The sequence below is a fragment of the Oryza brachyantha genome, chromosome 6, assembly GCF_000231095.2.
Source record: "Oryza brachyantha chromosome 6, ObraRS2, whole genome shotgun sequence".
NCBI classification, from domain to species: domain Eukaryota; kingdom Viridiplantae; phylum Streptophyta; class Magnoliopsida; order Poales; family Poaceae; genus Oryza; species Oryza brachyantha.
In genome coordinates, this window is record NC_023168.2 from 2,920,630 (window position 1) to 2,938,068 (window position 17,439).

Below are 17,439 nucleotides of genomic sequence, written 5' to 3' on the forward strand. Positions count from 1 at the left end.
TTAGCCCGATGCTAGTCTGTAATATCACGTCAATTAGCAAGCAAGCAACACAGCTATTAGCATCAGCATATTGCCTAATCGTCGCTCAAGAGAAACTGGTCGGTTAACCTATCCATCGATGAAGATAAAGCACTGAACAAAACTTGGTAACTTTAATCACGGCAGTTTGACGGTAACCGTTGGACAGCTCAGGCCTGGTGATGTCGTCCAGGCCTCCTGGATGCCTAGTTTAAGACTGTAGAGTGATATGCTTAGCTTAGAGTTACAGCTTACAATATGGTAAATGCTACAACCAACTTAGTGATTAGATCAGATGGAAACAGTTCGAAACTATCGTTATTATTGTGATTCCTATAAATCAACCATCGACTTCCATTTTGTCTTCAACCTGAACAGTTGGTGGCTCTTCCTTCACTGTCTCTGCAACTGGATCTTGTTGCGGAGGGGTAGCTTCTTTGGAGCTTGAAGGCCCAGTCGCTAGCTCTTCCTTCACTGCCTCAGTTCCTGGACACTTTGGAGATGTAGTCTCTTTGGAGCTTGTATCTACCATAACTTCCTCTTTGGTTTTGGGAGTGGTACCATTCTCCTGGGATCTCAAGATCCGGTTCACGTCCTCGCACGCGGCTTCGAACTTATGAAGGCTATGGGCTAGGCTCGATGAAGCTGACTTGTCACCGAAATGCGAACCGAGTGCAGGAACAGCACTGTCTTCAAGCACAAAGCACATCTGCACATCATAGAAAGTTTCCCAGTCAAGGATATTTTAAGGCCATTCTTAGCCTATGAAAACTCTTCTGAGGGAATCTCATATAAACTTTGTTCCATTAAGTACCTTGTTGTAAAGATGAGAAACTTGTGACTGATCAGTTGTACCATCAGGCGCCACTTCTTTGGCTGCTGGAAAGAGGACAGTTACCATAACTTAGACAACACATTATATATAAAAAAGGATAAAACTGTTAATAAAAATAATTAAATTTCATCTATCATGATGAAACCTCCCTTTTCTACAACCTATTAGAAACTAGCACTAGACGAAAGCCAATGCCCAAATCCATGACCCATGATTCAACATAACTAAACAAACAGGCACAAGAACTTGCACGAGCGCAAAGCAAAAAGCAACAAGTTACAGAACTTGTTTAGGGGTTCATTCGACTAAATTTACATCACCTGTGCAACCTTAGTTAAGTTGCAGTAATTTCCATGATCATTAGAATGAAGCTTGTTCTATATACAGCTCTAGAAACGGTTCTCCATGCAAAAGACTTGCTGATAAGCACTGTTACATTACACGGTGTTATATGGAGACTAGACTGGTATTTTTTTTTCCCCAACGGATGAGTCTTATGAGTTCCAAAAAGCGTATGATGAAAGAAACTTATTTTAAACACACCATGAATTGACCATCGTAGCTAAGGATAGGACAAAGATCACAAGTAGCAGGAAAAGCTATGGATGGTTGAAGACTAACTGAACAAAACTATTGGTTAAAACATAAACATACCAGATGTGCCAATTCAACAAGATTGGTATCATACTAAAGGAAGATTGCCAGATGATGCTTAAACACAACTTTTGAGAGAGTTTTCAAACAATAACCATCCCTACAGCCACAAGGAATGTTGCTGGGAACCAGCTGGTTCTTTTTTTGATAAATGTTCATCAAATTGTCTTTTCAAGTTCTGATGTTTGGGACATATCTAATCTAGTAAGAAGTAATATACATATAAAGTTCTCATGAGTTTTGCAAGCATGATACGAGTATTCTATTTGTTAACAAGATTGGAAGACATGTTCTCTCTGCCTCGTATACTTTTAGATTGCATAAATCCATACCAGCATATCCACTTATACCGGTTAGAACAAAGACTTTACATTGTCACATAGCAGCTGCTACTCAACAGGTTGTCAACTCATCCCCAAACATTAATGAGACCCACATTACTGCTATTCACTAACTAAACAAACTGGCATATCATGGAGAATATTCTTCTAATGTTGTAGTGGTGCCACTCTAGTGATAGAATGAATTTTTATTATTCAAAATGTCAGCAAATCATGTGCTCCCTATGTTTGCAAATATATGCATTTTTAGTATTCAATTTTGTACACAATATAAGCATTACTAGGACACCGACTCCAATGCATGGGATCTAGACATTTTTAGCCAATTAGGTGCATAGAAAGGGAATTCAAAAAAAATCAAAATTTGACAATTTAGGTGATCAAACGAGAATCTTTCCCCATTACCTTAAATCTTTGCTAAACAACCTAGAAACACTTCTATTTGAGAACAGGAGGGAGTAAAATGTTCCGCTGTTCCTCTGTAGATAAAAAGTTGGGTGATCTGGTGGATAACTTACAAATAGGTTCAAGGACAGGCAACTCTCTCAACATTTCACTGAAGTCTGGAACAGCCAGTCTATGACCACCAGTAAAATCTTGTTCTGCAAGATCATCAGGAACAGGAGTTTTTGTTTTTATCTGCGAAATACAAAAAAAAAAGACTTTAAGAACCGCATCCTAAATACAAATAATCTTAGGGTTTCCACCCATGTGAGCTTGGGTGCATTTGAATACAAGGAAATAGGTCACATGCATACCACAGCATATTCAAGATTCAAGCATCTTTCCAAAAGATGGAATCTCTTTCTAATAAACTCAACTGTCTTTCTCTGTGTGTCCCTGTAATGGGTCATGCTTGTTGGGTTCGACTGGCCTTCTTGTGTGTTTTCCAGATTTCCCTGTCAGGGATCCAAAAAAATGAATGAGCCACATCCTTTAGGCGGAAGAAATCATGTGACCTTAAAATTTTGGCAGAAAAAGGTAATCTGCACACACTAACATTTGCCTCATTATTTGAGTGAGCACTAATTAGTTCATTAGCAGTAGGAAGCTTCAGCTCTTGTCGCGCAGCCTCAAATAGCCCGTTATCTCTGTCATCTGATATATACTGCCACCTTGCATACCCATGCCTAATGAACAGGAAATAGATGTCAATACCTATATGGTAATTTTGGACACTAATAATGTTACCATGTAAGAATAAGAAAGGAACACCATGTAGAGAATGCATATATAAACCTAGTACTGTGCACTCTTTCATTAAATACATTTGTGCTGTGCCGCTGTCCAATATCAAAACTTAAACCTACTACATCCCTACATTATGATGAGCTAAAACGTTCATAGCAATTTACCTCTTAATTTTGAACTACAGCTCAAATTCTTAATTGATTCGTTAAACATAAGTTCCTCCGAACACAATAAATCAATCATGCAAAAAGGAAACATAACTAAAAATGAATATAAACACACGACATTTATACTCATCCGCACAGTACTAGAGAAAGTTCAGAATTTTTTCCATTGACCCCTCGCCATTTATTTCTTAGCCATCACCCACCAACATTGTTTGGCATTCCTAATCATAATTACCATTTTTAGTGGATCTCTATATTACTAATTAAGATCCACTGAATGAATAAGAAACTAACAGTAGATAGCAGCAGTGGTTTCTTCAATATGCCGACAAAACAGAATCAAATGCATCGGCAATCATGCAACCATCCAGCTCTCATTAATTACAAAAGAAGTAACATTTGTCTGGAAAATAAGGTGAGCAGGGACATACATCAAATCATTAGCTTATTTAAGCAGGGTAGGAAATTATAAAAGTAAACTATAACAATCTTCTGCAGATTTATTCAAGTAACCACTAACCAGAAATGGGTATGGAAACCAAAATTGAAGCCAACCCATGTCACTACATAAATGTCATTTCAGACAAGAACAAGATGTCTAACATGAAATTTTAACTATAAATTCAAGAACATATTACTAAACTAATAAATATTGTGGTATAAGTACTTTCACAAAAATATCTATGAATGTTGTTTATATGTAATCAGTTTCAGTATTTCAATGTATGCTAATGGTCAGATTTTCAAAAATATATAGGCAGGTAAACACATAGTAAAACAAGTCGTTTTTTATTCATGGTAAAGGCATAGGTATATAGTGAAGGGAACTTGAATCATTTGTGTAATCAGCTCCATACTACTGGATCTTTTGTGTAATCAGCCCATGTTGAACTGTTGAACTGATTAAAACAAGATTTAGACTGTTTGTTTGGTTTAATTGACCTGGCCAGTCTAGTTGACGCAAACCCTCCCTGTGTTGTCATAGAACTTACCAAAAAGACCCTGGCCCCAAACTCGGAAACTGAATGGCAGAGCTAGAACACTAACTAACTACAGATGGTAGAACCATTAAAATATATATAATAAATACAATGATATATTAGATAAAAAAAAAGGCCTTTTATGTCATCGTGTCTTCTGTTATCTTGTGCGGAGAATTGAAATGCTATGTGCATCTTTTAACTTGTCATATATACTAAAAAAATATTTTGCAATAAAAACATGCATTCCAACATTTGACCCTATGATCTTAATCGGTACGAAGAATGGAAAAGGTCTAATACACTGAACTGAAATCCAACAGCCGATTTTCAAGAATTAACACAGCCACAGAACTTATGCTGGCCACTATTCTAATTACGTGAAATGAAGAGTAATTTAACTATGGTTATTGTAACAAACTAATGCCAGGTAGATGCATACTTTATTAATGCTTTCAGCAACAGTAGATCATGTTCTGCTTTCCATATTCTTCCACCAGCTAAGCTAGGAAATTCGTATAATAAATAGCTGGGAAAGAGTTTTGTTATTTTTCCGTGTTCCATGGCAGCCACCTGGAACCAAAAATAGATAATGTGTTAAACAGTAGAAAGGTTATGTATGTTCTACCATATTGATAATAGAATCGCATATGTACCTTCTCTTCCACAAGTGATATGTTGGCTAGCCTGACCAATGTCTCATCTGCGCGCATTTCCTTTGGAACGCCATCTGTATTCATGCATATGGAGATTAAAAATGTAGATATAGAATTAGATATGAACATAATAATCATCAAGCTGAATTTACCGGCATAATATGCAGAGTCATTTATGTCCTCAAGAAGATGGATCATGACAAGTTCAGCATATCTGCAGGAACCAAGACAAATAGTCACAGTATTGAAGAAGAAGCTGAAGGTAGAAAGCAAAATAAGAGGATAATGCAGAGGGCTTGAAAACTACCATCCAGCGTATGGTTTTAAAAGTATCAAAACTGATCATTCCCTGTGTTATTTTGTTTTGAGACATTGCTTACATGCCTGCAAGTATAATCGATTTTTTTTTCTAAAATGGCATGGAGAAACAAGAGCATGGAATTTAAAATTCAGAAGTCAAAACAACCATCAGTCACGCTGTTTAAAGCTCATTCCTTGAAACATTAGACAGTTTTGGAGTAAACTACAACTGCCATAACCTAGAAACACAAAACAAAATAGAAAATCCATGTCAGCACAAACGTCAACTGCAGCCAGTGGACAACCAAAGACTTTAATGGTCCTTCGGAGGAAGTCTGCCTCCTCCACATTTCGCAAGCATCTGGAGAGTAATGCTTGAACTAGAAGTTTGAATGACCTTGGTCATTGTGTATGGAAACCAAGTTGCCATGGAAGAAGACGTCATAAGAAAAGAATCGGAGTTTTATCCAAGCCATGCCACACAGGCACACTGTTTAGCACACAAATGGAATGCATCTTATTTTTCTTAACTAATTCCTAATTGATTCCAAGGAAGCTCATTGCCATTTTGCATTCCGCATCTCTATCAAATGACTCTTATTGAAGTTAAACTAGATAAAGCTGAGCAAATATTTTTGTAATCCTAGTTATTAGTATAATGTAATTGTCAAGATTATTTGTATTTTCTAGTGTTGATATATTATAATTCCTCTGCCCTAAAATATAAGCATTTCTAGGTTGTTTAGCGGGGATTAAGGTTGAGAACAAAAGACTATGGTGCCCCTCGACAAATGAGAAATAGATGGGGTACAAGGGTAGGTGAGGATAAAATGGGAAGAAATTTGAATGAAAAGCTATTGATGGGACAAGTAGTACCATGAATAGCACCATATATGGTTGTGTTGTGTACAAGATTCAAATCCTAGAAATGCTTACATTTTGGAACAAATGGTGCAGTTTACAAACAGAAGACCTGGAGCCACTAAACTTCAACCCAACTTTGCGTAATGTACTTGAATGCCTACGCTAAAGAAATGTTTTGCTTATTAGCTAGTCTTGTTGGAAAGCAGGAATTTGGAAACCCACAATAAGAATCTAGGAGAGAGCCAAATTGGTTCACTCTCAAAAACAATAAAATCCTCACACACCTAGGCCAAAACCAAACAAAGAAAAAGAACCAAACATATGTCTATTCCATTAGAATTGCTAGGAATGGGTGGGCTCATGACCCAACCATATGTAGTAGAATCTAAGCATGGTGACCAAAGAGTGAATATCCCTGATTAGTGTCAACAGGTTTCAATCTTTCAGATAATCAGCCACTTAAACGTAAAATTGGTATATCCATGATTTTGTAATCATGTAAACAAGAGAAGTGTAATCAGACTAGCAAAGGTCTTGAAATGAACAAAACAGGACATCAATACACAAAATGGCCACAACATCTATTTACGGTTCCAAAATAAAAATAAAAATCATTTGTCAATCATAATAAACAATTAGAAAAGGGCCTTCATATAGCACAAATCCAGTCCTACGTCAATGACAATACTCATTGTATTTCATATATTTTTAGAGTTTGAATAAATATTACTCCCTCCGTTTCATAATGTAAGATGTTTGACTTTTTTGCTTCCAATGTTTAGCTATGTCTTATTCAAAAAATTATGGAAATAGCATTTATTTTGCTTGTGACTTACTTTATTATCAAAAGAACTTTAAGCACGGCTTGTCATTTTTTATATTTGTACTAATTTTTTTAATAAGACGAATGATCAAACGTTACAACCAAAAAAGTCAAACATCTCACATTATGAAACAGAGGTAGTAACTAAAATCCAGGTACTAATACAGAGATAAACATTACACCTACCTCTGGATTTCCTCAACACTTTTCCCCTTCAATCGAGGAGTATACTCCTTCCAATCATAGTTCTGAAAACCGTACCTGCAAATTGGAAAGGGGTAAATTACTGACCAACCTATCAACCAGCCACACACTCATGTCCTTCAAATAGTCTTATTACTCCATACATTCTTTTATTTGCTGTTCAAGAAATTGACACAACCTCAAATGAACATGTTTAGCAATTTTTATCATATATTTATAAAATTTATTAAAATAAAACATGAAAATATTTTTCATTGTAAATCTATCAATGTCATTATCAGATGTCAAATATTTTTTCGCAGTATATTAGTTAGTACTTGAAGGTTTGACTGCACGCGTTCTAAAACATCTATTTAAGAACGTAGGGAGTATTACAAAGAACGACCAGAAACAATTGTTTGGGGAACAATGCAGCCTAGGTCAGTCAGGTCATGCGGAGGGTGCAGAATCCGGACCAGAAACAATTCTTTTGAGGAACAGAGACAATGGTAACAGCATAAAGGAAACTAATGAAGAGAAGCATGACACCAACAAAACTACACTAAGCAACAAGAGAAGACTTTAGAATGACCAAATGAAAAATTTAGGAGTACACAAGAAAAATACAGTAGATTATTTAGCTTAAAAAAATATAACAGAACAAGCAAACTACTGTGTGCCCTGTTTTATCATTCTTATCTGAAGCCCACACAAAACCTTTGCATAAATACTATCTTCAACTCTCAACAATAAGGGAGATATCAAGGGAAGTTGGTCGATTTAGTGTAACCGCCCAAGCATACACAATGAGTGCTATTAAAGGGGATTACAGTTTGCTGGAGATTAATGCACACATTACCAAAAGCAAAATTAATATGACAAGTTCTTGATATATTTTTTCCCTTCAAAAAGTAAACTTTAAGCTGATATTTCCAACTAACCTCATAAGTGTTTGAAGGAATTGTGTCCGCTGGATTTGGTTAAACCCATAAACTCTCAAAGCACGTCCTTCACCCTCCATGAATGGAAGTGAATCAACATTACCTAGTGAAAATTGATTAGCACGGTAAATAAATGCACAATAATCACCATGCAGCAATGAAACATGGTAAATTTTACTACGTTGTTTTTTCTTGGAATATGGGCCCCTCCTCCCAGAAATGCCCGCTTGTAAACTTGTGTCATTATCCGACACATCATCGTCATAGGAATAATCATCATCTTCAGAACTCATGTCATGCAGGCCAGTAATGTCATCCTCGTCGGCAGCAGCCATCTGCACAAAGTAGTTTATTATTTTACTTCACTAAAGAATACAATAAATAGATGATATGGTGGTGAATAAGCAGAAATGGTGCATTCAGCTCTAGCTTTAGTTTAGAATTACAACTATATCTGTTCTATGTGTTCATTCAATAATTTCACTTTCTAAAAAAGGTAGTCCCTGTCTCAAAATATAGCTACTTCTAGGATTCAAATTTGTCAAAAAATACAACAATTTTTATTCACCTAATAACATCCAATCACAACCATTTTCACCTCAGCCTTAATCCCTCCAAAAAAACAGCATAAGTAGTTATATTTTGAGGAGGGAGTATTAATTGGCAACAAGTTTGAGTATATCCCCTTAATACAATACCATCTTTTGTTTGTCCACAAATAAAGAATGCTGATGACACAAAAGTTTGATTAAGATAACATATGGGAGTGGTTACCTGTTTGCGGCTTCTTTTTCCTTTTCCCATAGAAGTATTTTCTTCAACCTTTTGTACATCATATCTATCCTTCAATAATTTATCCCAATAATTTTGTCTGTCAGCATTTGCAGCTTCAGCTTCTGCCTTTTTGCGTGCCTCCTCTTTTGCTGCTAAAGCCTTAGCCTCGTCTATGTACTCAAAGTTAGCAACCTGACACAGAGTAACTTGACAAATAAGAACTGCTTGTTGCTTGGTATAATATACCAACAACAAAGAAAAATAGAAGGGGAAGGTGTGCAATATACAGTCATATTACATGGTACTCTGGAAATAAATGGACCAAAAGTTTTACAGCATGAAAGAATAAAACCTACTTAAAAAGAAACGATGAAATTGATGACAGAAAATAATTTAAAGAACACTTTTGCTAATACCTGCATAAACGTGAATCCCACTTCTCCAGTGAAATAGTGAAACAAGCTGATGTAAATTCGTATCATAAACGGTTAAATGCAGGACCTTATTGGTCCAAGTGTCCAACCACCAAATCAATTTTCTATTGGCTTAACATGAACCTCAAAACAAAGGCTAGTCCAAATTTATCCTTGCACTTACAGTTTTGATACTTTACAGGAAAAAAAGCAACATGAATGATGGTCACTTGATGTCTCATAAATATACATGTTACTGCAAAAATATATGTATTGTGCTAATCCAATAAATGAATATAACAGAGGTGACAGCCAACAATTCATAAGGATAGTTAGAATGAGCTCCACATGCATATTACCTTGAATCCTTTTAGAAATTCATCATCTTCTTCATCTTCCACAGGCTCTTCCCCATCAGCTTGGTCACGGTCTAATAATCTGTCAGGCCAATGCACAAAGAAGGAAAAAGGAAAAGAAAAAAGGTGTCATCAAGCCATGTACATTTTCCCATGTCAAGTCGTACATCATACTGCCACGAATTGGTAAGAGAATAGAACAGGAAAATTAAGAGTAACTTAAAATCGAAATAATAAAAAGTGATTATTTTGATCATTTCCTACTGGAACACGCTTGCATAGTAATGTACAGTAGAATATATTGCCCTTCACTACAATGATTGAGAATGATTTTTTGCTGAATTGTCGATCATCACTATTTCCATTATTATTTGAGTACTGGGAATACTTTGAGTACTTTACACTAAATATTATCCAAGGTAAAAATGCTGAAACTGTGTACCTATCAATCGCAGCATCATCATAATGGATTTGGCAAGATTTCCCAGCTTCATCATTTTCATCATCAAAAAGTTCCTTTGAGCCATGCCGAATAATGTCATCCAACTCCTCCTGAAAAGGGAAATGGAGTCATGAAACTTGATTGCGATTCAAAATTAGCCAGAACAGGGATTCACAAGAGCAGAAAAAAATAGTAGATCCATAATACAAGAGAAGATTTCATCATGTTCAAATAAGCACAAGGACCAATGGAATTTTACATTAGCATTGCTAACAAGAGAAACATATATATATATATAACAATTGTAACAACAAACAACGTTAACATTTTCTAAAAACCCCACAATCATTAGTAGTCGAAGCAACAAAAGTACCTGGACGATGTTAGTGCCTTTCGTGAGTCGACCGACAACTAAGTGCTCCAGTACCATTTTTTTCTTTGTAAGTTGCATCATTCGCTCCTCAATTGTCCCACGACTAACAAGCCTATATCATAACCTGCAGAAGAAAATAGATTAAACACATTTTGTACTTACAAAGCTGGCACAACAGTTGACAAAAATCAACACTCGAATAGAACATAACAGATTAAGGTAAAATACCTTGCTCGTCTGCCCTAAGCGATGGGCTCTCGCCATAGCTTGTAAATCAGCATGAGGGTTCCAATCACTGAATGCAAATGAAAGTGGCAAATGAAAGTGATAGGTTAAACCAAAATCAAAATATTGCATTCATTTTTTCTAGTTACAAGTGTTTTCACCTGTCATAAATAATTACAGTATCTGCAGTTGCCAGATTTATACCAAGACCACCTGCTCTAGTTGAAAGAAGAAAGCAAAACCTAGTAGAATTTTTAGCATTGAAGCGATCAATTCGTATTTGCCTTTCAGCGCCACCTATTTTTCCATCAATACGCTCATAACTCCATTTCTGAAACATGAGACATTTAAAATATGGTACATCAAATACATTAACCTGCATAGTTAACGATAGTTATTAGAGGATGACAGTTCAATACCCGGTAGCTTAAATAATCCTCCAGTAAGTCCAACATATGCTGGAACTGCGAATAAATAAGAACCCTGTGGCCCTGCTCTTTCAGTTTCACCATCATCTTGTCCAGCAGCTGCATCTTTCCAGAAGAATCTAAAAGCCTCCTGCAAATTCGAGTAGAAAAAGGCAATTCAAAAGAAAGAAATATAGACTTTGAAGTCCAGTCAGTAGATCTAAACTCGATTGTCAATCCAGTTTAACATACAAATGACAAGCCATACAAAGCATTCTGAAATAAATATCATATATTTATTCTAGCATATGGATACAAAAGTATGACTAAATCACAAACAAAAAACTATATGGATACAAAACTAAAACAGATGTTCATAGCACCCAAACCAAAACCTAGATATTTGGTGATAAATAGCTCACATTTTTCAGTACTATTTTCTATAAATGAAATAAAACAACAATAGCATAGAATAGTAACAACTCCAATATGGCATGTATTTGCTAAGACGTGAAATGAAAAAGATAACAGCAAGAGAGATTGGAGAACTCCAGTACTGTATCAACATATGATTGAAAGTAATAAAGAGATGGTAGTGAAATTAAAATATTAGTGGCATCAGGTAATCCACATGCACAACTAATGTCCAGTTATGGCAGCAAATGTGTCATTTAAAAGAACACCTAACCCTAATAAATGACAGAATCAGTATCAAAATACTCAGGGCAATCAGCAGAGACAAATTAGAGAAATACAAAGAAATAAAATAGCAGACAAACAAGCAATTGGTGCACCTTAAAGCTTCTTCTGAGTTGGCAGGCTCTTCGGGTTCATCTGTCATGAAGGCATGGCAACAAAGTTTGCGCAGTTCCATTACAACATTAATAAGTGAAACCTGGAATTAGACACAGGAAAAGATTGTTAATCCATAACAGTCCGAGATATAAGACATTAAACATAACATGGAAATAAAAATATTACATGTCCACCACTACGGCGAGTTAACACTTCATAATTCTTGGTGAGAATTGCCTTGTAGTACTCTTTCTGTTTGGTTGTCAGCTCAACACGTAAAATCAGTTCTTTTTTTGGAGGAAGTTCTTTCATAACATCTTTCTTGAATCCTATTTGAGAACAGAAGGCAATATGTTGCAATTATGTTAGCTAAAATAATTCAAGTCTCAGACAGAATTTAATCTGTCTGAAACTAATAACAGATATTTTTCGGTTTACCAAACAAAATCCAACCCAGAATAGACTGTAATGGCAAAAAGAAAAGGAAAGGAACACAAAAGGAATAGACTGCATTCAGTTGTAAAAGTTGCACCACAGTAACAGCAAGGGAGTGAAAGAACAGTCACAGTTCATCAGTTATAAAGTTTGCACTAATAAATGCAAACAAGTAAAAAAGTCAAGAACCTATATTGGCAAGTAAAACCATAAACTTCATAGGGAAAAAATGTTAAAAGTAAGTTCATACGCCGAAGAAGGTGTGGCTTCAGCATTCCATGGAGCTTCTCAACTTGCTTGTCTTGGTTTATGTCCTTGAACTCTTCTTGGAGATCAGCTATACTACCAAACTACAAATGAAATGCCGCAGTATTAGATGAAAAAAGCGTAGAAAGGAAATGTCAATACCATAAAAGAAGGTTGGACCAAGAATATGAAATGCATTGCATATTCATGAAGATGTGCAACAAAAATATTTTCTAAGATTTCACCAAATGGAAAAATTATAGGAAAACCTACCCAATCAAAACATCCAGAAGGATCTACTTATGTTCTACTTGCACCTACCAAAACAATGGTTTTCATACTCCAGAGTCCAGAATCAATTTCAGCAGAAGCAAAAACTCTTTAAGTTATGATTTTGATCCATTGCTTTCCACAGAAACTTACAATAGAAACAAAAAAGGTACAAGAACCTGGCATAGCTAAGCTCAATCTCATGTGTACTCTGTAACAAAATATCAACAGTAACCCACAACTGTGGATGACGAAAACTATGTTAGGACATACGGAGTATATCATAATCCTGGTTACGCACTTCAACAACTAGATTTTACTTCAGTTTGTCAAGAGGTTATATTTAAATGAAAACTGAAAGACCAGAGGAAACAGTATATAGAAGAGACAAACATAACAAGTATAAATGTAATGAAGATTGTTCAGTGGAATATTAGCTAGGGAATTGTTTATCAATGGCCACATTACTGTCAAGACCTTGAACAAGAACCTTGAACATAACTGTCAAGACCTTGAACAAGAACCTAAGAGACAAACATAACAAGCATATGATTAGCTAGGGAATTGTTTATCAATGGCCACATTACTGTCAAGACCTTGAACAAGAACCCTAAGGAAGACCTGATGAGCAACAGCTTCATAAATTAAATAAATAAAATGCTCACATCCAAAAAGTATAAAATCTTACACTGTCACCCTCAAGGAAGTGCATAAGCATGAAAAGTTCATCAAGGTTGTTCTGGAAAGAAGATAGGATATTAATGTTAAACACAAGGATAAACTAGCAAAATCAATACTTGATATAAGGAACAGTGTATAAAAAAAATCAAGTAACCAAAAAAGTGATGCAGACTAATAAATTAAATGTTAATGAATCAAAGTTGTGTTAATGTATTACTGCTTCTAGCAAGAAAGAGGCCATAACAGTTGTTTATCAAGTAAGTTCATATTATCTACTAATGTCCTCAAGTGTCCCACTATGGAGATACAGTTCTAAAAACTCCTGAGAATTTCCATATTTTAGAAACAGCAAGTAAATAAAAACTGACTATACATTGCCAGAAATCAGAGCCTAAAGGTATTAAAGCACCACTGAAACCTCAAAAGAATTAACAATAAGCAGTTCTTGAACATTTTCCGTACAGGTAAAAAACAATGATGAAGGTTTTAGCCAATGAATATAACGCAGTAACCTGAACTGGGGTTCCCGTTAAGAGAACGCGATGCTTAGTGCGGTACTCTTTAAGTTGACCAAACAACTTTGAATCTTTGTTCTTCAAACGATGCCCCTCATCCACAATCTGGATGGAGAAAAGCCAGTCAGAACTTGAAGAGCGATGTAAACATCCTCCAGAAAATTTAAGGGTATAGAGAGGGAGATGGCAAAAGAAGTACCATGCATTCCCATTCTATAGTTTTTAGAACAGTAGAATCCATATTAATCATCTCATAAGATGTCAAAAGGACATCAAATTTTATTCTTGACTGTTTCTTTTCTTCGTTGGATGGAGATGATTTCTTTTTCTTGAGCTTCTTAGGTTTCTCTTTGGGGTAGTAAAATTCATACTTCCTAATAATTTCACGGGAAGCTGCAGATCCAAAATACATTACCTAGCAAACATGAAGGAAAAAAGTAAGTAGAAAGTGCATATATGCGTATAAAAATGCATGCATAATGGGTTATAAATTAGTTCAATTCACGTACAACATTCATTTGAGGTGCCCAAGTTGCAAATTCACGCTCCCAATTTCGCAAGGTTGAGAGGGGAGCAACCACCAGATGAGGACCAAGTTTGTCCACAAATAGAGAGCCCAAAAAAGCAATACTCTGTATCGTTTTACCTGCATTTTTGGGGGGTTAGTGGTGGGGGTAATCACTTGGTAAGGACTCCGATACAGCATACGATAGAGCAATTTCATTCTTACAGTAGAAGTCACTTACCAAGACCCATCTCATCCGCAAGAATTACACGCTTGTTATGGTACCAAGAATAGCGCAAGAAGTTTAGCCCTTCAAGTTGATAAGGATGTAGTGTCCCTTCAAGAAAAAAATGCAAATTAACAAGGACAAATGTATTCAATCCAAAATAAGAATTGAACTTCCAGGATTATTTATGCTTTAAATGCAGCATACCACCAGAGAGAAACTTCGGGCTCTCCTTATATTGACGTATCTCACGATTGACACTCTTAGACTTGTCAGTAGACTTCTTCCGCCTGGACTGAATCTCATTAAATTGTTCAATCTGAGGCTGAAAGACTGAGATGTCTGACTCATTTTCCCAGGTGCATTCATCGTACGTTAGTTCCTTCCATTTCACATAGTACTCCCTTTCACCAGTAGAGCTTTTTCTTTTTTTTACAAATATGAAAATAAAATCAGAAAATTCGTACAGTCAACCTTTGCTAAAAATTGATGGATATCTATAGGGAAGATAATAGGCAGGCACTAAGATTGGTGGAAGTATCATGACAGAACTATGAAAGTAAAGTTGAATGATGCTATTATTTTTCATTGCCACATTTAATTGAGGACAACATGACAATAATAGTATATTTCAAATAGTACCAAAAAAGTGAAAAACCTTCAAATGGAAAGAGTGATTTAGTAATAGGCTATCTATCATGATTAACATTATAAACGGAGTACACATTTTCATTAAGAACATCAATACATGCATCCACAGTAACAGAAATAGCTATTAACCTAACACAAAGCGACATATGTGTCAGTTAGCCAAAGAAATGCTAGTCTAGCAGGTTATATAATCACAATAGCAACAAAAGTAACTAGTTATCAGACAGGAAATGGCATCCCTTTTATTGTCACAACTATAAAAGGAAAAGATGACAGGCTCATGTAGTTTTGTTCACCGTATCCATACCTGGTAGCAAGGATCCTGTCAACAGTGGTCCACTCAGGTCTAATTGCAGAATAGTCATCATCAGACTTATCTGTTGCATCCATTTGCCTATGGAAGTTATTCAGTCTAGTTTTCAGCCGGGGGTGTATCTTGGCAGTTTCCAAATATTCACTTTCTGAAACCCTAGTATCAGATGTCAATGTTAATAGACCAGAAGCAGTAAGCAACACAATTTTGCATTGAACCATTGAGTACATAAGTACCAAGTGCAATGAAGATGTGATAGTCCTTTCCACTTTATAAGATATCGCTTGCCAGGGTTCTTCTTTGATCCAGACTCTGAAGAACTAGTCTCTTCAGGACCATCAGTCTGTGTTTCACAATCTAATATCTTTTCCATCTCCGTCAGAGGACTTACCTGAAAATAACAAATGAGGTGATTTCTTATACCAAGTTACCAATGATGTCAATCATATGGCCGAATGAAATCTACTGAAGAGGGCAAATGCATACACATTCAGGGCAGCTCCATTTATCAGATGTGATATTTAAGCGAGGAACCAAACATTTCCTGTGAAATGAATATGTACATGTTGAACATGATACTAGATTGTCATTTTCCCCACATTTCTGGCAAGCATCTTCTTTCTGCACATGCAGGTGAGTAACAGTGAAACTACAAATAAGTGCAGGACCATATAAACTGAAAATAGATATATAAGCAATACATAAGCACATTGAAGCTCCACTACTCATACAAGAAATAAAACTACAAAAGTAATGTGCAAAATCAGCAAATAAAGATAAACACAAAAATGAAAATGATCGATACTGATACACTTACTTTTGTTGTGAAACAAGTAGGATTAATTTTCTTACAAGTCTCAGAAAATTCTAAATTCTCCTAGTTTATGTTAAAACCTTTGAACTCAAAACATTGTAAGTTAAGCTATCTCGACAAGGACTGTTGGGAAGACTGTCGTCATCTCTTATCACCCAACATTTAAATTTGGTATGATAAGGAATCATATCCTTTACAGGATACACACAAGGGAGGCTGAAATTTTTATACAGAACCCACAAATTAGTATCTAGCTGCTTAACATAGGAGACAGACCAGGCCTAAATTCAAATTCAGTACCTCATCGGTACCAAGAAACGAAGTCCCCCCGACTTTCTAAAACGCCAGTTCATCAGCGCTTACGCTATCACCGCCAAATCCCTAAGCTGATCTCACGCTTCTAAACAATAGAGCCATTTCACAGCAAATTACCCTATTTCCCAACCGAAAATCCTAGCATGGCAAGCATAAATTGCCCCCATAAACACAACCTTAAAATCCTAGCATGGCAGCGTCAATTCCTCGAGAACCACAAGCTAGCAGCTCCAGAAATCAGAGCAATTGAGACCAAAACAGAACAGAGAAAAGTCAGGCCCTGATCAGCCGCCATACCGTGTCCTCCCGCTCGATCCGCTCGGTGGGGCCATCACTGTGCCGATCCCTCCCCTTCCCGGCCCCGCCGCGCGGCGGGAGGTCGTCGTCGGACTCATCGAGCGTGTACAGCGGCCGCTTCTCCGACCGCACCCGCAGCCGCTCCACGAGGCTGCTCATCCCCGCCGCCCCCCACCACCACCACCTCCCGGATCAAAACCCTAGGGAAACACCCAGACCCCCGCTCCCCGCCTCACAAGCTCCCTTCCACCCCCGAGCTCCTCTCGCCGCCTCGGAGTGGGGGCTAGGGTTTGGTGGCTTCGGGGCAAGGCGTGGGGGGGCGGGGCGCTACTTGTACCGCCGCGTGTGGCGTGGGGAGGGTGAGGTGGCGTGTGGAGGAAGGCGGCGCGAATGGAAGGTAGCGAGGCGGGGGAAGCGGCGGCGAGGCGGGCGT

At 36.9% G+C, this 17,439-nt stretch overlaps 1 protein-coding gene across 1 annotated transcript; it reads right to left on the reverse strand.

The window, feature by feature from the left end:
* Window positions 1–133: 133 nt before the first annotated feature.
* LOC102722965 (CHD3-type chromatin-remodeling factor PICKLE) lies at window positions 134–17,439 on the reverse strand. The gene is given in 31 exon segments (XM_040525436.1): window positions 134–727; window positions 833–894; window positions 2,367–2,487; window positions 2,607–2,747; window positions 2,849–2,978; window positions 4,629–4,759; window positions 4,843–4,916; window positions 4,995–5,056; window positions 7,016–7,090; window positions 7,954–8,056; window positions 8,135–8,288; window positions 8,728–8,919; window positions 9,500–9,578; window positions 9,939–10,048; window positions 10,312–10,435; window positions 10,523–10,606; window positions 10,698–10,867; window positions 10,956–11,094; window positions 11,738–11,838; window positions 11,925–12,067; window positions 12,424–12,523; window positions 13,378–13,428; window positions 13,883–13,990; window positions 14,085–14,300; window positions 14,395–14,531; window positions 14,632–14,727; window positions 14,824–15,041; window positions 15,575–15,736; window positions 15,817–15,971; window positions 16,067–16,201; window positions 17,007–17,439. Coding segments are annotated over 31 exon segments (4,101 nt in total). The 5' UTR covers window positions 17,166–17,439; the 3' UTR covers window positions 134–358.